The sequence below is a fragment of the Podarcis cretensis genome (genome assembly GCF_951804945.1).
Source record: "Podarcis cretensis genome assembly, chromosome: 17".
NCBI lineage: Eukaryota > Metazoa > Chordata > Lepidosauria > Squamata > Lacertidae > Podarcis > Podarcis cretensis.
In genome coordinates this window covers 7,750,271-7,767,394 of record NC_137187.1, presented here as the reverse complement: position 1 = coordinate 7,767,394, position 17,124 = coordinate 7,750,271, and the positions used below count along the sequence as shown (strand labels likewise).

The 17,124-nt window shown below is 46.1% G+C and overlaps 1 protein-coding gene across 1 annotated transcript in view; it reads left to right on the top strand.

Moving 5' to 3' along the window:
* ELP1 (elongator acetyltransferase complex subunit 1) overlaps positions 1-17,124 on the top strand; it is a 45,416-nt gene that overhangs the window by 3,275 nt on the left and 25,017 nt on the right. The window contains exons 3-15 of the mRNA XM_079959167.1: positions 1,208-1,360; positions 2,409-2,490; positions 3,923-4,003; positions 5,508-5,593; positions 6,293-6,392; positions 7,454-7,544; positions 8,504-8,627; positions 9,083-9,176; positions 11,206-11,439; positions 12,733-12,903; positions 13,077-13,164; positions 14,098-14,268; positions 15,578-15,684. Coding sequence (XP_079815293.1) covers positions 1,208-1,360; positions 2,409-2,490; positions 3,923-4,003; positions 5,508-5,593; positions 6,293-6,392; positions 7,454-7,544; positions 8,504-8,627; positions 9,083-9,176; positions 11,206-11,439; positions 12,733-12,903; positions 13,077-13,164; positions 14,098-14,268; positions 15,578-15,684 — 1,582 coding nt within the window. The remainder of the gene's footprint in view (positions 1-1,207; positions 1,361-2,408; positions 2,491-3,922; positions 4,004-5,507; positions 5,594-6,292; positions 6,393-7,453; positions 7,545-8,503; positions 8,628-9,082; positions 9,177-11,205; positions 11,440-12,732; positions 12,904-13,076; positions 13,165-14,097; positions 14,269-15,577; positions 15,685-17,124) is intronic.

Genomic DNA, 17,124 nt, shown 5'->3' with positions numbered 1-17,124 from the left:
TGTTCATCAGTATGCAGATGATACCCAGCTCTACCTCTCTTTTAAATCAGAACCAGTGAAGGCGGTGAAGGTCCTGTGTGAGTGTCTGGAAGCGGTTGGAGGATGGATGGCGGCTAACAGATTGAGGTTGAATCCTGACAAGACAGAAGTACTGTTTTTGGGGGACAGGAGGCGGGCAGGTGTGGAGGATTCCCTGGTCCTGAATGGGGTAACTGTGCGCAGCCTGGGAGTCATTTTGGACTCACAGCTGGCCATGGAGGCACAGGTCAAATCTGTATCCAGGGCAGCTGTTTACCAGCTCCATCTGGTACGTAGGCTGAGACCCTATCTGCCTGCAGACTGTCTCGCCAGAGTGGTACATGCTCTGGTTATCTCCCGCTTGGACTACTGCAATGCACTCTACGTGGGGCTACCTTTGAAGGTGACCCGGAAACTACAACTAATCCAGAATGCGGCAGCTAGACTGGTGACTGGGAGCGGCCGCCGAGACCATATAACACCGGTCCTGAAAGACCTACATTGGCTCCCAGTACGTTTCCGAGCACAATTCAAAGTGTTGGTGCTGACCTTTAAAGCCCTAAATGGCCTCGGTCCAGTATATCTGAAGGAGCGTCTCCTCCCCCATCGTTCTGCCCGGACACTGAGGTCCAGCTCCGAGGGCCTTCTGGCGGTTCCCTCACTGCGAGAGGCCAAGTTACAGGGAACCAGGCAGAGGGCCTTCTCGGTAGTGGCGCCCACCCTGTGGAATGCCCTCCCATCAGATGTCAAAGCGATAAACAACTACCTGACATTCAGAAGACATCTGAAGGCAGCCCTGTTCAGGGAAGTTTTTAATATGTGACATTTTAGTGTATTTTTCATCTTTGTGGAAGCCGCCCAGAGTGGCTGGGGAAACCCAACCAGATGGGCGGGGGACAAAAAATAAATTATTATTATTATTCTATTATTATATCCCAGTGCGCTGGATGCTAAGCCATTGCACAGAATCCTAGTAAAAGGGTAATCAAAATATATCCACATATTTTTGTAAATTATGTGTATGCCAACGAACATGCATTTTTGCTAGGATGATTCCAGCAGTTTGCAGCAGCACCAGAAAATAACTGCAGTTAACGCACATGTTGGTAATGGTCTTCCGCTAAGAGCCAACTCGCATGATCAAATCAATGTGTTTGCATTATAGTAGGTTCTTGTCTCTGTTTTAAAGGTCACAAATGAAGTTTCTTTGCTAGCTGAAGGTTTTCTACCAGAAGATGGAAGCGGGTTCATTGTGGGCATTGAGGATTTGCCTGATCAGGAATTTGTCTGTGTGGCTACTGCAACTGGAGACGTCATACTGTGCAATCTGAACACAAACCAGGTATGACAGATAGTTGTTTATTTCCTTGACGTCTGATGGGAGGGCATTCCACAGGGTGGGTGCCACTACCGAGAAGGCCATCTGTCTGGTTCCCTGTAACTTCGCTTCTTGCAGTGAGGGAATCGCCAGAAGGCCCTCGGCGCTGGACCTCAGTGTCCGGGCTGAACAATGGGGGTGGAGACGCTCTTTCAGGTATACTGGGCCGAGGCCGTTTAGGGCTTTAAAGGTCAGCACCAACACTTTAAATTGTGCTCGGAAACGTACCGGGAGCCAATGTAGATCTTTCAGAACCAGTGTTATATGGTCTTGGCGGCCACTCCCAGTCACCAGTCTAGCTGCCACATCTAGAGCACTTCCACCTCCTTCCCAAAGCTGGGAAAGCACTAACTAGGGTTTGGGAAAGTTAAAAGGAGAAACTAAGATCCTGTCAGAGCCCTCACACCACCTTCCCAAAGCACAGCGCCTTGTTTACCGACTTTGGGAAGGCAGCACAAGGGTTGTGGAAGCGTCAAATGTTGCTGAAGGCCACAAAAAAGCCCTCAAGGGACATATGTGGCCCTCAGGCCGCCTATTGGACTGCTGTGCCCTATGGGAAGCCTCTAAACAGGACCTGAATGCAGTGGTTAAGAGCGGTAGACTTGTAATCTGGTGGATCGTGTTCGCTTCCCCTCTCCTCCACATGCAGCTGCTGGGTGACCTTGGGCTAGTCACATTTCTCTGAAGTCTCTCAGCCCCACTCACCTCACAGAGTGTTTGTTGTGGGGGAGAGGAAATTGTTAGCAGCTTTGAGACTCCTTAGGGTAGTGATAAAGCGGGATATCAAATCCAAATTCTTCTTCTTCCTCTTCTACTTGTGGTTCCCTGCAGCTGACATTCAGAGGCATGCTTCCTCTGTAATCGGAGGGAGTACATCGCAACCTCGGCTAGTACCCTTTAATGGCTTTATCCTCCATTTGACACTGTCAAATCCCTTGTGAGGTTGTGTCAGGCTACTGTTAAAAGGCACAGGAGCAGCAGCATGAGTTAACAGTCTTCAATCTTTTTGCAGTTGGAGTGTGTCGGGAGTGTGGACAGCGGTCTAACTGTGATGAGCTGGAGTCCTGACCAAGAGCTCGTTCTCCTTGCCACAGGTGTGGAACAACGTTCCAAAGTCATATTGTCAGCCTCATTCCTTACCTTTTGGTCCATTGGAGATGACATAACGCTGACCCATTGCAAAACCGTAATAGGCCTTGGGAACTGTGTGCTTTCTGGGTTAGTGTTACAGGTTCACCAGTGCTGGCTGTGAATCAGATTCTCTTCTTCACAAAACCAACTTCCAGGCTTGGCTTCAGGCCTTGGCTTGACAAGAAAACCTGCTTAGTTAGCATTTAACAGTTGTCAGCATCAGTGCACCTGTAACACTAAATCAGTATGATTTAGGGCAGGGGGAATTACTTCTGATGAGAGCAAGAGGGATGGGGAGCACATACCTGTTTCTGAACCAATTGACAGACCAAGGTTTTCTTTGAACCAGCATCAGATCCGCACAAAGTCTCTGTGTCTGTGAGATCCAGAAGCTCCTACTGAAAGTAGTCACTTTTTACGTTTAATGGCAATACAGAAGTATTAACTGTTAAATTAATATTCTGCTACTGTTTTGTCAGCTGTTCTTCGAGTTTAAATGTCTTTGTCATGTGCTAACTGAATACAGTGGTACCTCGGGTTACATACGCTTCAGGTTACATACGCTTCAGGTTACATACTCAGAAATACCCAGAAATACTACCTCAGGTTAAGAACTTTGCTTCAGGATGAGAACAGAAATCGTGCTCCGGTGGTGCAGCGGCAGCAGGAGGCCCCATTAGCTAAAGTGGTGCTTCAGGTTAAGAACAATTTCAGGTTAAGAACACACCTCCGGAATGAATTAAGTATGTAACCAGAGATACCACTGTATTATTTTTTAGAAGACTTTAAAATATTGGGAATCACATGTTTGTTTGTTTATCTAGCTCACTTACAAATCGCTTCATATGAGGCATCCCAAAACGATTCAAAGTTTAATCACATATATAAAACAGTTATGTATATAAAAACAGTTAAAACTGCATGTATTGAAACATTTAAAAACAAAACAAAAAAACATACATAAAATCAAGTCAGATCCAATACAGTTATCAACTGGGTTTAAGCTTTTAGAAGGCTTGTTGAAAGACATCATTGTAGCCTAAATCTCTTGTTTTATTTATACAATTTATGTTGCATTTAATGTGGTAGAATGTCTAGGTAGGCTGCATGAAATGTACCAAATTCAAATAATAAAGAAACAGTGAGGCAGAAGCAGTATCGGACAACGTCATGTAAGAGTACATCCGTATTTGGTAAATATCAAGTAAGAACTGGAGAAGACTATGTAATGCTAATGATATAAGTAAAACAGTGGTCTAGGAAAAGAGAATGCAGTGCTGTCCCAACAGCCGCAGAAGAAGGGTTGGAATTCTGTGGTGTGATAAGTAAGCTATATTAGTTCATCTTGGCAGAGTCTTGATTTTAAAGTCCATTGCTGTTCACACTATGACACAGGTCAGCAGACTCTCATCCTGATGACGAGGGACTTTGAACCTATTACAGAAAGTCAAATCCACCAAGATGACTTTGGGGAAGGTGAGTTGGTGCTGCAGATATGGGATGCTCAAAAAATGCACGGCAGCAGTTTTAAAAATTGAGCGAAATGCATAGGCAGAACCAAATGAAAACTGAAATTACCGCACCAGAGAGCTGGATCCAGCTGCTCATTTGGGCTGTTATAAGGTTGGAAGGGACTTGGGAAGACACTTAGTTCTACCCTCTGTTCAGTGCAGACTCTACAATGCAGGATGTGGCCCTCAAGATAACTATTTAGCCTTACCAGCCCTGCTCCATGTCTTTTTTGTGTGTTTATTTTTGCCTGGCTGGAATGTGTCCCTGAAATGTGACAAACGCTTTTAGCTTATCTGTGCATGGAGAGGTGTAGCCCCCTGTAATAGAATAATAGAAAGAGATATCATGTTTATGTCTGAATCAAGACTTCATAAACTCTAAAGTTGCATGGAATCAGTTTCAATCCGTTACCCCCGAGGATGTGGACAGGCTGCTTGGATGCGTGAAACCAACCACCTGTCTCCTTGATCCTTGCCCATCCTGGCTAATAAAAGCAAGCCGGGAAGGGCTGGGCGATGGGCTCTGCGGGGTGATGAATGCTTCCCTCTGTGAGGGAACATTCCCAGATCCGCTGAAAGAGGCAGTCCTTAAACCGCTTCTTAAAAAACCATCTTTAGACCCGGCCAGTATGGCCAACTATCGCCCAGTCTCAAATCTTCCATTCTTGGGCAAGGTGATTGAGCGTGTGGTTGCTGAACAACTCCAGGCACGCCTGGAGGATGCAGACCATTTGGATCCCACACTCTACGTGGGGCTACCTTTGAAGGTGACTCGGAAACTACAACTAATCCAGAATGCAGCAGCTAGACTGGTGACTGGGGGCGGCCGCCAAGACCACATAACATCGGTCTTGAAAGACCTACATTGGCTCCCAGTACGTTTCCGAGCACAATGCAAAGTGCTGGTGTTGACCTTTAAAGCCCTAAACGGCCTCAGCCCAGTATATCTGAAGGAGCGTCTCCACCCCCATTGTTCTGCTCGGACGTTGAGGGAACCGTCTGGCGGTTCCCTCATTGCGAGAAGCAAAGTTACAGGGAACCAGGCAGAGGGCCTTCTCGGTAGTGGCGCCCGCCCTGTGGAACGCCCTCCCATCAGATGTCAAAGCGATAAACAACTACCTGACATTCAGAAGACATCTTAAGGCAGCCCTGTTCAGGGAACTTTTTAATGTGTGATATTTTAGTGTATTTTTGGTTTCTATGGAAGCCGCCCAGACTGGCTGGGGAAACCCAGCCAGATGGGCGGGGTACAAATAATAAATTATTATTATTATTATTATTATTATGGTCTACTGCTGGTTTCCAGCAATGAAGTTGATATCAGGTGGTTGGCATGGTGACTTGTAAAGCTTGCAAAAGATTTTGAGAACGAAAATGAATTATTGTGAAGCTTTATGGGGTGGGCAATACATTTTTGTCTGATTGTTAAAGTGTCACACCACAAATGCTGCTAATTTGTTGACTTCTAGGAAAGTTTATTACTGTTGGTTGGGGTAAAAAGGAAACCCAGTTTCACGGATCAGAAGGCAAGAAGGCAGCTCGCACCAAGCCCGTGGTACTGTATTCATTATAAATATTGGTTATGTGTGTACACAAATAAGTATAAAATGTATACAGTGGCAAAATGATGGATGTAAGAAAGGCACACACCCCTATTTGAATAAATTGTTCTTATTGGAATACCTGCATTAAATAGGATCACAGAGCTAGTGTGGTGTAGTGGTTAGAGTGTTGGATTGAGGCGATCCAGTTTGAAATGTCCACTCATTCGTGAAGATCCCTAAGCCTATTCGCACACTGAATAGGGCCCGGTTTGCACATCCCATAGTTATTTGTTTACTCTGAACGTGAGGATCACTCTCACTTTGCCACACTCCTAGCATAGGATGGAAGGACAAATCACAGTTCCTAAATTAGTGATATGTTTATAGTGGGGATTTTGTTTTGTTTTGTTCCAATAAGCCATGATTTCTTAGCAAAGAATGGTTTCATATCGTATATTGTGGTTTGTTTGGGGTTGAAGCAAACAACAGTTTGTAAAGCCAGAGTTTGTGGTTTGTTTCTGTTATTCACTATGGTTTACTGTGTCATGCGATTGCAGCCAATCAGAGCAGGCCCTCGGTTTTCCAGTCTCATCTGTGGGAAAATTAAGCTAGCAACCAAGGAGGGGGCGGGGACTAGGACTAAATGGCACACGACCACCCTCCTCTTTCATCTCGGTTAACAGGAAGTGCATCATCATTTATTTCCCCAGGAAGTGCTGCCTTCTCTGCCATGGGATGACCGTAGACCTCGAATCACCTGGAGAGGAGATGGACAGTACTTTGCAGTGAGTGCTGTTTGCCCAGAGACAGGTTGGTATAAGTTCAAAACAATAAAATGCTTTTTGCTTAAAAAAACACACCACATGCTTGAATAAGGGATAAAAAATCATATTTTAAAAAGTAAGAATACTATATCATCATCACCGTTGTTAACATATATTGTTAAGGTATTTCTCATGGCTCTGTTCATACCCTTAATGTCTCCTTAAGAGACAGAACTCCAAGAAGACATAGGCAGATGTGCTATCTCAATTCAATGTGGTTCCTGTTGCAGTATCGGGCTAACATAAAGGGGCCACAGCCTGATACACAGTCAAGGAAACACAAAAGCTATTCCCACCCCAGGCACTGAGGTAATCAGTGGTATCCTTGAGTGCATCATTTTTATTTTCTCTCATGGCTTCAGTGTTGCAGTTGGGAAACTGGGTAGATAAGGTAAAGGGACCCCTGACCATTAGGTCCAGTCGTGACCGACTCTGGGGTTGCGGCGCTCATCTCGCTTTATTGGCCGAGGGAGCCGGCATACAGCTTCCGGGTCATGTGGCCAGCATGACTAAGCCACTTCTAGAGAACCAGAGCAGCGCACAGAAATGCCGTTTACCTTCCCGCCAGAGCGGTACCTATTTATCTACTTGCACTTTGACGTGCTTTCGAACTGCTAGGTTGGCAGGAGCAGGGACTGAGCAACTGGAGTTCACCCCGTCGCGGGGATTCAAACCACCGACCGTCTGATCGGGAAGTTCTAGGCTCAGTGGTTTAACCCACAGCGCCACCCGGGTGCAGAGGACATACATGTATAATGCATGCAAACACACCTATGGTCTCCCTGCGCATGGGTTCACACATAATGTGTACGGTCATAATGATAGGCGTTGTGCCAGTTTCCTTAAAATGAGGAAAGTCTCCATCAGACAGACTGTGAGCAATGAATGTACAGCTGCTCAAGATTCTAATATCAACCTGTGTTGTCTGATAAGGCTGCCTGGAAGACTTTATGGGTGAAACATAGTCTGCAGATCCTGAAGCTTGGAAAACAATTCTAATGAGTCTACTGTGCGCATGTTTCTCTCCTCCCCCCTCTGAAAATGCAGGTGCTCGGAAAGTCAGGGTGTGGAGCAGAGAGCTTGTTCTGCAGACTACAAGTGAGCCCGTCCCAGGGTTAGAACAAGCACTGGCGTGGAAGTGAGTAGGGAAGAGTTGTGTTTTGTGGTGCGCAATGAGTTTGTGTTGTGTTCACATATGCCCATTGAAACTTCACCAGCCATGGATTTTAAAGGTGGTGACTTCACTGATGAAACCCACTTAGGCCCCACCTGCACTATACATTTAAAGCAGTATCATACCACTTTAACAGCCGTGGCTTCCCCCAAAGGATCCTGGGAAATGTAGTTTGTGAAGTTGAATTTAGCGGCAGTGCCATTAATTAAAGCAGGCTTCCTCAGATTTGGCCCTCCAGATGTTTTCAGACTACAGTTCCCATCATCCCTGACCACTGGTCCTGCTAGCTAAGGATCATGGGAGTTGTAGTCCAAAAACAGCTGGAATCCCGAGTTTGAGGAAGCCTGAATTAAAGGCTGGAAGAGATGGAGGGAAATGGGGAGAGAAGTGAGAATTTCAGTGGTGGGTGGAACGATTTAGTTTGCATCCCAGACAGCAGGGCATTGAGGAGCAATGAAGGGGTAGGCCTTGCATATAAATTTCTCAGAGGCCAAGGCTTTAGACCTAGTGCTCAGGATTCACTGTTGTTGAGTTCCCAGATCTACGAGAAATGGTAGCCCTGTTCTCTGACTCTATCAATGTCAGTTTGTATGCATATATTTGTAGTATTGGCTTTCACCCTCCCCCCTGGAAAAGTTCCTGCGGATGCTTGTAGATGGGGGCTGTGCTGGAAGGGAAAGCTTGGTTCTCAAGGGCGACCATTTTGTTCTGAGGGGCCGTACTCTAGAACACACAGGAGGAACCTCCACCTTCAGAAGCTCTCTGCAATATATGTAGGGTCTCCCTTCTCCATTTTCCACCTTTTCCACCTTTCCTTATGACAGACGTTTCACTACTTCATCTTTTTTTAAAAAATAAAAATGCATGTTTGAGGAATAGTTCGAAGCGTTGTCCTAACTTACACTTTCGTTTTATTTGTTGAGGCCCTCTGGAAGCTTAATTGCATCTACACAAGATAAAGCCAACAAACACGATGTTGTGTTCTTTGAAAAAAACGGACTTCTTCATGGTGAATTCACACTTCCCTTCCAGAAAGGCCAAGTCAAGGTAAGATGACTCTCTTTCTGAAGGGTTTGTGAACTGAATACAGTGGTACCTCGGTTTTCGAACGCCTCCGTAGTCGGAACATTTTGGAATTCGGACACCGAAAACCCGGAAGTAAATGCCTCAGTTTTCAAACTCGCCCCAGAAGTCGAACAGGAAACGCGGCTTCCGTTTTGAGTTTTTTGTATTGAGGCTTCCGATTTCAGTTTTCGGTTTTTGAATGTTTCAGAACTCACACGGACTTCCGGAATGGATGATGTTCGAAAACTGAGGTACCACTGTAGTAGTCAGTTAACTGAATCTGAAGATTTCTTGCCCTCTCCTTGTTTGGAGGAATTTAGAATTCTTTAGAAATCATCGTTTTAAATTGTGAAGGAGATGTTACTCGACTGAAGGAAAATAAATTCTGTTGGAAATGGCTCCGGCTTCATACGACACCCCAATCCATGTTGCTTTAGGTAAATGAGCTACTCTGGAATTTGGACTCCATGATATTGGCAGTATGGTTGGAAGAACTGAAAATGGAAGATACAACCCAACCAAAGACATATGGTAAGCGTTGGAATGTCCAGGGAGGCAGGAGAGGATATATTGTTTAATAATATCCTTTCCAACTTGCGTTAACAAGTTCTATAATTTAGCAGAGTAACATTCCCATTTTAAAACTTACACAGCGGATAGGTTTACCAGGCTTGTTTAAGCTTCTAAAGTAAGTTTCCTGGTAATTCCCCTTTTATTCCCTCCTAAAAAAAAATAGACACAGCACAGCCTTGTATAAAAAGTATAAAATAGTTTACTCACACATTCTGTTCACAAATGGATCCCAGAAGGCAGACTTAAGTTGCAAAATATATACACTTGGAATCTATCCCATAAGGAGATAGTTCCTTTGTCGTCTCTTGGCTGGAAGCCCTTGTCCTCTCTCTTGGAAGCCAAGAGAGCATCTCAGGCTGATGCTTCTTTGGTGAAAGCAAAATGGAGAAGAGAGAGATGTGGTGGCTAGTCCTGTGCTTTTGTTACCTGCACAGGTAAGGTCACGCCCACCTCTAGTCACATGTAGAGGAAGTTTGTCCCAGCCCAGGAGGAAACAGGAAGTTTATCTACTGGCTGAACAAACATCCCTCTCTAGGAATGTTGTACTTTGTCTGCTCTGTGTTTCATACCCCACAGTAAGAACATAGCATCATCATCAGACTCTTGGTGTACCAGAACTTCTCAGACTGGCTCACAGTCAGGTGTGGCCTCCATCAAGTACCCTGGTGCATGGCTGTCTGCTCGCATTTGTATGCTTCCAGTCGTGTGGAGGACTAAACTGCAGAAACATGCATGCACCAATATGTGTGATGGCTGCCACTGAGGAGATACATTTTAAACTCTCAGGACACAGAGAGAAATAGAGAGAGGACTAGAGAGACTTTTCATGCAACCCAAATCATATAAGGTAGAGGTCAGTAACTGGAGGCACCTAGGCCAATCCTGACCCCACTCCCTCATGGGTGCTGGCCTCCCGCTTGCCAACCTCCAGGCGAAAGAGATGTGGAGAAAGTGGGAAGGACAGAACTACCTAAATTATATAGAATTTTATTTATGTATGCTACTACAGCAGCAAGGGGACGCGGGTGACGCTGTGGGTTAAACCACAGAGCCTAGGACTTGCCGATCAGAAGGTCAGCAGTTCGAATCCCCACGATGGGGTGAGCTCCCATTGCTCAGTCCCAGCTCCTGCCAACCTAGGTACTGCTCCAGCGGGAATGTAAACAGCGTTTCCGTGCGCTGCTCTGGTTTGCCAGAAGCGGCTTAGTCATGCTGGCCACATGACCCGGAAGCTGTACGCCGGCTCCCTCGGCCTATAGAGCGAGATGAGCGCCGCAACCCCAGAGTCGGTCACGACTGGACCTAATGGTAAGGGGTCCCTTTACCTTTACCTTTTACAGCAGCAAGAATGTTACTTGCCCCAAAGTGGAAAGAAGCAGAGGTCTCAGTGAAGGAAGATGCATACAAAATGCATACAAAAACTTATGGAGTATGCAGAAATGGCGAAACATACCAGAAGAATAAGAAATCAAGATAACAAACGTTTTATAAAAGAATGGAAATGGTTTATTGAATGTTTACAGATAAACTGTAAACATATGAAAACATTACCAGGATTATTGTAATAACCTGCAGTTTTATAAGAGTATATATTTACCGTAGATAATTAAATGAGGAAGTTAAATGGATGTGGATATGCAGAAGATATTGAAAAATAAATTTAAGGAACCGCAGAAAGGGGGGGGGAGGAAGTCAGAATTTGAAATGTTAAATTGATTGTAAAACTAATGAAATGTATAAATTTGAAAAGTATAAATAAATTTAAAAAAGAGATGCGGAGAAGGAGGCATCTGTGGCAAAAGAACATGGTGACTACCACCACTTGGGAAATGTTCATTTTGAAACTAAGCTGAATGCTACACAACTGGGCAGAGAAGAGATTCTAACACCTCAAAGGCTAGAGAGATTCAGAGTTTTTTGGGGGGGAGTGTCTGTTCTGCTACAAGTTGGGTGGTGTCTAATGTACAGTCCTGTGTTCTGTGTGCAGTTCAGCTCTGGACAACGGCAAACTACCACTGGTACCTGAAGCAAAGCCTGCATTTTGATAGCTCGGAAGGCAGCCAGTCCATTGTGTCCCTGGCATGGGACCAAGAGTTGCCATACAGACTCCACATCCTCTGCCAGCAGTGGCTTTACCTCTGCTATGACTGGCAGTGGAGTACGGACCGCAGCAGCGGCGAAGGGGCAAGCGACTTGGCTAGCGTGGCAGTCATTGATGGAGGTACGTTTCTTCTGAGCGAGGTCGTTGTAGTTTTTTTTAAGGTGGACTGCGCCTGTTGAGAAGTCCACGCAAAAAGAATTAGGCCACGCTTTTGCCGACTCTAAATCTGAATTTATTCCCTTATCTCCCCCACCCCACCCAGCATTTCACAAGATGGAGAAGTTGCTCTGTCAGGTTTACAGTAGGCCCTGTGCAGGGCTTTTCCCTATAGCTAGTAGAAGCAGAATAAATGGTGCAAAATAGGCAAATACATAGAAATTCGCTTAATCTTGCATAATACAAACAGGTCATGAAATTTAGTTTTTTCTTGATGCAGAACAATTATTTTAATTGTGGAGTATACACAGCCCTGATTAAGGGCTTGTTAACATGAGGGACGCGGGTGGCGCTGTGGGTAAAAGCCTCAGCGCCTAGGGCTTGCCGATCGAAAGGTCGGCGGTTCGAATCCCCGCGGCGGGGTGCGCTCCCGCTGCTCGGTCCCAGCGCCTGCCAACCTAGCAGTTCGAAAGCACCCCCGGGTGCAAGTAGATAAATAGGGACCACTTACTGGTGGGAAGGTAAACGGTGTTTCCGTGTGCTGCGCTGGCTCGCCAGATGCAGCTTTGTCACGCTGGCCACGTGACCCGGAAGTGTCTCCAGACAGCGCTGGCCCCCGGCCTCTTGAGTGAGATGGGCGCACAACCCCAGAGTCTGTCAAGACTGGCCCGTACGGGCAGGGGTACCTTTACCTTTAACATGAGGGAAAGGCCGTTTTGAAGGAACCTAGAAATCCTCCGAAGAAACTCAGTCGAAACTGACAAAACATCTATAAAGATAGTAAAAAGACAATTCTCGTCCTCATCCCCCGTGCATGATGAGTGTACGTCTTAATATTTATAAAGAATTTTCTATGTTCAAAGCCCTTCACATGTCATAGAGTGTTTCAGTAATCTTTACAACAATCCTTTAAGGAAGTTCAGTATTGTTATTGACCTGCCCTGTAAGGTAGCTTGGTATTTTTATCAGCAGATGGGGCTGAGGCTCTAGGAATATAATGTCTTATTCAAATCCACCTGGTGAGTTCAGATTAGAGGCAGGATTCGAACCTGTGACCTGCCTGTTCATACCCTTAGCTGATGTGATTGCTCTATACTTAACAATCAGCCGCTGGGAAAAGTGATCAGACTCCACTAAGAAGCTTTGGATTTTAATATGAAAAAATCTGTGATGATGTCTGTATGTTTAGTCTGGCCTTTGCCGCTATGCATTGATGCCCATTAAAGCGATTTCCCCCTCTCCTCTTTGTCTTTGAAGACAAGGTCCTGTTGACAGCCTTCCGTCACGCTGTGGCCCCTCCACCTCTTTGTACATATCAGCTCCAGCTCCCTTGTTCGGTCAATCAAGTTGCCTTCCTTATGGAACCTTCTAGAAGTGGGGATCTTGCTGTCCTGGATGCTAGCAACAGGATTTCCATTTATAGAGCGGGTACGTACACCCGTGGCTTCGCCAAAAACATGGCTTCAGCTTCTTGCATTATAAAAGGCCAGGTGGGGATGGTGGCTTTCAATCTGCTTTTAATTTAAAACAGAACGGAGGAAACTTCCCAGGCTGATACTGAAGTCAGTCCATCGCTTATTCTCTTTTTTGCCTTTTGACAGATGGCCAGACAGACACAGACGCCACAGTGAAAACTGGTGCAGTTGGTGGAAGTAGATGCAAAGTCTCTCGGCTGGAAAAGACATACAGGTACCGGGAGTTAAACTGGGTGCAGAATATTTGTTACTGAAGAATGTGAAACCAATACATATAACTACAGTCGTACCTTGGTTTTCGAACAAAATGTGTTCTGGAAGTCCGTTCAATTTCCAAAACGTTCGAAAACCAACGTGGGGCTTCCAATTGGTAATGGTCAGGGGTCCCTTTGCCTTTTACCTTTTAAATGAAGTGAGATGGAGCTGTTTTGATGATGTGATGGAACATACACACGTGAATCAGCCCTTAGCTCTCCCAAGCTAACTTGGGATGCACATACGCAACAAAAGTGTTTGCAGAATCCGTAGATAACCCTCTTCCTCTGCTTGTCTTCTGACTTGCCAGAACTGGTTAAAGGTAAAGGTAAAGGTACCCCTGCCCGTACGGGCCAGTCTTGACAGACTCTGGGGTTGTGCGCCCATCTCACTTAAGAGGCCAGGGGCCAGCGCTGTCCAGAGACACTTCCGGGTCACGTGGCCAGCGTGACATCGCTGCTCTGGCCAGAGCCAGAGCCAGAGCCGCACACGGAAACGCCATTTACCTTCCCGCTGGTAAGCGGTCCCTATTTATCTACTTGCACCCGGAGGTGCTTTCGAACTGCTAGGTTGGCAGGCGCTGGGACCGAGCAGCGGGAGCGCACCCCGCCGCAGGGATTCGAACCGCCGACCTTTCGATCGGCAAGCCCTAGGCGCTGAGGCTTTAACCCACAGCGCCACCTGCGTCCCTCTTCCAGAACTGGTTACCTCGGGCTAATAGATGATTCCTCCAAATAATACTGAGATTTATATTGTCCATTCTCTATGCCATGTCACCTGGGTGTATTTTAGAAAGGGTTTGAATTGTGCAGAGGTGGGGATGGTTAACGCTCCTAATTAATGAAGCACACAAACAATTTCTTCTCCATCGTCTTTTTGAAAACTGTCACAGATTTGACCTTGGCGACAACAGAGACGGGAAAAATCCACTGTGGCTGCGCCTTGTCACCTGGTTGCAAGATGACCTGTTTCTGGCTGCTAGCCAGGGCTACGTCCCAGCTCACACCTCCATTCACCATCTGAATCTGCCCTCGTCGGCAGAGGAGGGAAGCATTGATACCTGGTATTGAACAGGGTATTATGTGTGCTGTGTTAATTTCAGAAATTCCTTTGCATGGTTCTGGAATGCTAAGGCAGGGCCCTTTTGGGTCTGACTGGCTGGTTCAGCTACTGCAGAGGCTTTGGCTGTTTAAACCCCAGTAACTGTGGAAAGCCAATCCTTGTGTATTTTCTTGTTCTCCCAGTTGCCCATCTTTGTGTTCTGATGCCTAGAAAGAGCAGTATTGCAGCCGTACAACCAGTTAATATGCATTGTTAGTGGGTGTTAGAAAACCCTGGGAGTAAGAGTCCTTGTGAGATTGTTCATTGTGCTTGCTGCCTTTCTTGACCATGGTATGTATTTCTTGATATATTTCTATTCTAGTCAAATAGGTTAGACAGAAAAATTGTCACTTACCCAAAGCCACCCTTTGTGGTTTGTAGCTAAACTGGGATCCTCCTAATCCAAATCTATCACTTATCCACTGTGCCATACCAGCTCCACAAACGTGTATAGTGGTACCTCAGGTTAAGAACTTAATTCGTTCCAGAGGTCCGTTCTTAACCTGAAACTGTTCTTAACCGAAAGCACCACTTTAGCTAATGGGGCCTCCTGCTGCCACCGCGCCGCCGGAACACAATTTCTGTTCTCATCCTGAAGCAAAGTTCTTAACCCGAGGTGCTATTTCTGGGTTAGCGGAGTCTGTAACCTGAAGCGTATGTAACCTGAGGTACCACTGTACACTGAAGCTTTGATGCATCTGAAGGCAGCCCTGTTTAGGATAGGTAAGCTTTTAATGTTTGATGTATTAGAGTATTTTAATATTTTTTTGGAAGCCACCCAGAGTGGCTGGGGAAGCCCAGCCAGATGGGCGGGGTATAAATAAATTATTATTATTATTATTATTATTATTATTATTATTATTATTATTTGATGCATTTTAGCCATCTATGTTAAAATGGCGCTGAAGGCTAGAGACTGGGATTGCCATAAGAGTTTTGGAGACTTTGCTAGTTAAATGATAGAAATCCCCATTGAAATCTGGTTAAATAATATTTGGAATGTGGCCCTGTCCGAATGCCTTGCTCACCACTGGACCAGTTACTGTAGTTACATGTTGTTCTTGTATTTACATGAAAACCAATAAAAATTATTGGGGAGGGCGGGAATTATTGCTTTGTTAGGGATCACTTTGAAGGAACAGTTCAGAGTGTGGTTTGGGTTTCCGAAACCTGCATTCCCCTTCTAGTCCCTTAGTCATTTATGCAAAAATGACTGGTCTCAGGTTGAGCATAGCACAGTCAGCTTCCTCCCTTTTGTGCACCTTTCGTAGCTCACCTGTGACTGTGGATGGTGATGTCATCAGCCTGTGTTGCAACCCAAAGACCAAAGCTGTGGCTCTGCAACTTTCCGATGGACAAATAATGAAGTACCTCTGGGGTATGTATGGTCACTATTATTCTCTTATCCGGTTGGCTGGTCTTGGAAGTCTTGACATGGGAAGGGAAGGGCTGTAGCACATGTTTTGACCGCACAGTGGCCCAGGCTCCATCTCCATTTAAAAGGACCTGTGGGACAAATGGCTGGGAAACACCCCTGCTTGAGACTTTGCAGGGCAGCTGCTTCCAACCAGAGCAGGCAGTACATGTCTAGATCGGCCAGTGTTCTATCTTCATATAAATTAGCTTCATAGGCTCAAATGTCACAAAAATCCATAAGCTGACTTTTTGCCTTGTCTAGCCTCTAGCACATTTAATGTTTTCATCTCCTAGAGCAGCAGTTCTCAACCTGTGGGTCCCCAGATGCTGTTGGACTACAACTCCCATCATCCCTGAGCTCTGGCCTTGCTAGCTAGGGGGTGATGGGAGTTGTAGTTCAACAACATCTGGGGACCCACAGGTTGAGAAAGGCTGTCCTAGAGGGTGCTGTGAACCATGCACTGTGTGCGAATGATGCATTCAGTTGTGTCTTATTTTCTAGAATAGCCTTCCCTGACCTGGTGCTTGCCAAACCAGGGACACAGGTGGCGCTGTGGTCTAAACCCCTGAGCCTCTTAGGCTTGTTTACCAGAAGGTTGGCTGTTTGAATCCCCACGACGGAGTGAGCTCCCGTTGCTCTGTCCCAATTCCTGCCAACCTAGCAGTTGAAAGCACACCAGTGCAAGTAGATAAATAGGTACCGCTGCAGCGGGAAGGTAAACGGAATTTCCGTGCTATCTGGCTTCTGTGTCACTGTGTCTTCGTTGCGCCAGAAGCGGTTTAGTCATGCTGGCCACATGACCCGGAAAGCTGTCTGTGGACAAACGCCGCCTCCCTCGGCCTGAAAGCAAGATGAGTGCTGCAACCCCATAGTCGCCTTTGACTGGACTTAACCATCCAGGGGTCCTTTACCTTTTCCTATAAGCAAGCCACCAAAATCCATGAGCTCACTTTTTGCCTTGTTTAGCTTCTAGCGTGTTTAATGTTTTCATCTGCTGGATGGTGTGGTGAACCATGCACGGTGTGCGAATGATGCATACAGTTGTGTGCAGGTGTAGTAATGTTCACCCCCAACCGCTTGCCCCTCCCTTCTCCTGTCTCTGCTCTCCGGCCAGACTAGGACACCCAGGGCAAGGTTGGTGGGTTAATTACTTTTTTCAAAACAGAACAAACACGACCCGGTAGGGCTGCCACCACTCCCTATGTCCAGGGGACCCAGAACCACAACCCAGGGAGAAGGCTGTGACCCGTTTAACCTGGCTGTCCCCCTGTTCCGCAAGCTGCATCCACAGACTTGCAGGCAGAAGTTCTACGGTAGAGCATAACCAAGCGTAAGGCTAGGACTTAGCTATTCCCTCCGGAAAGGCACACAAACTAAAACAGTTTCATTCTTAAAAGGTTT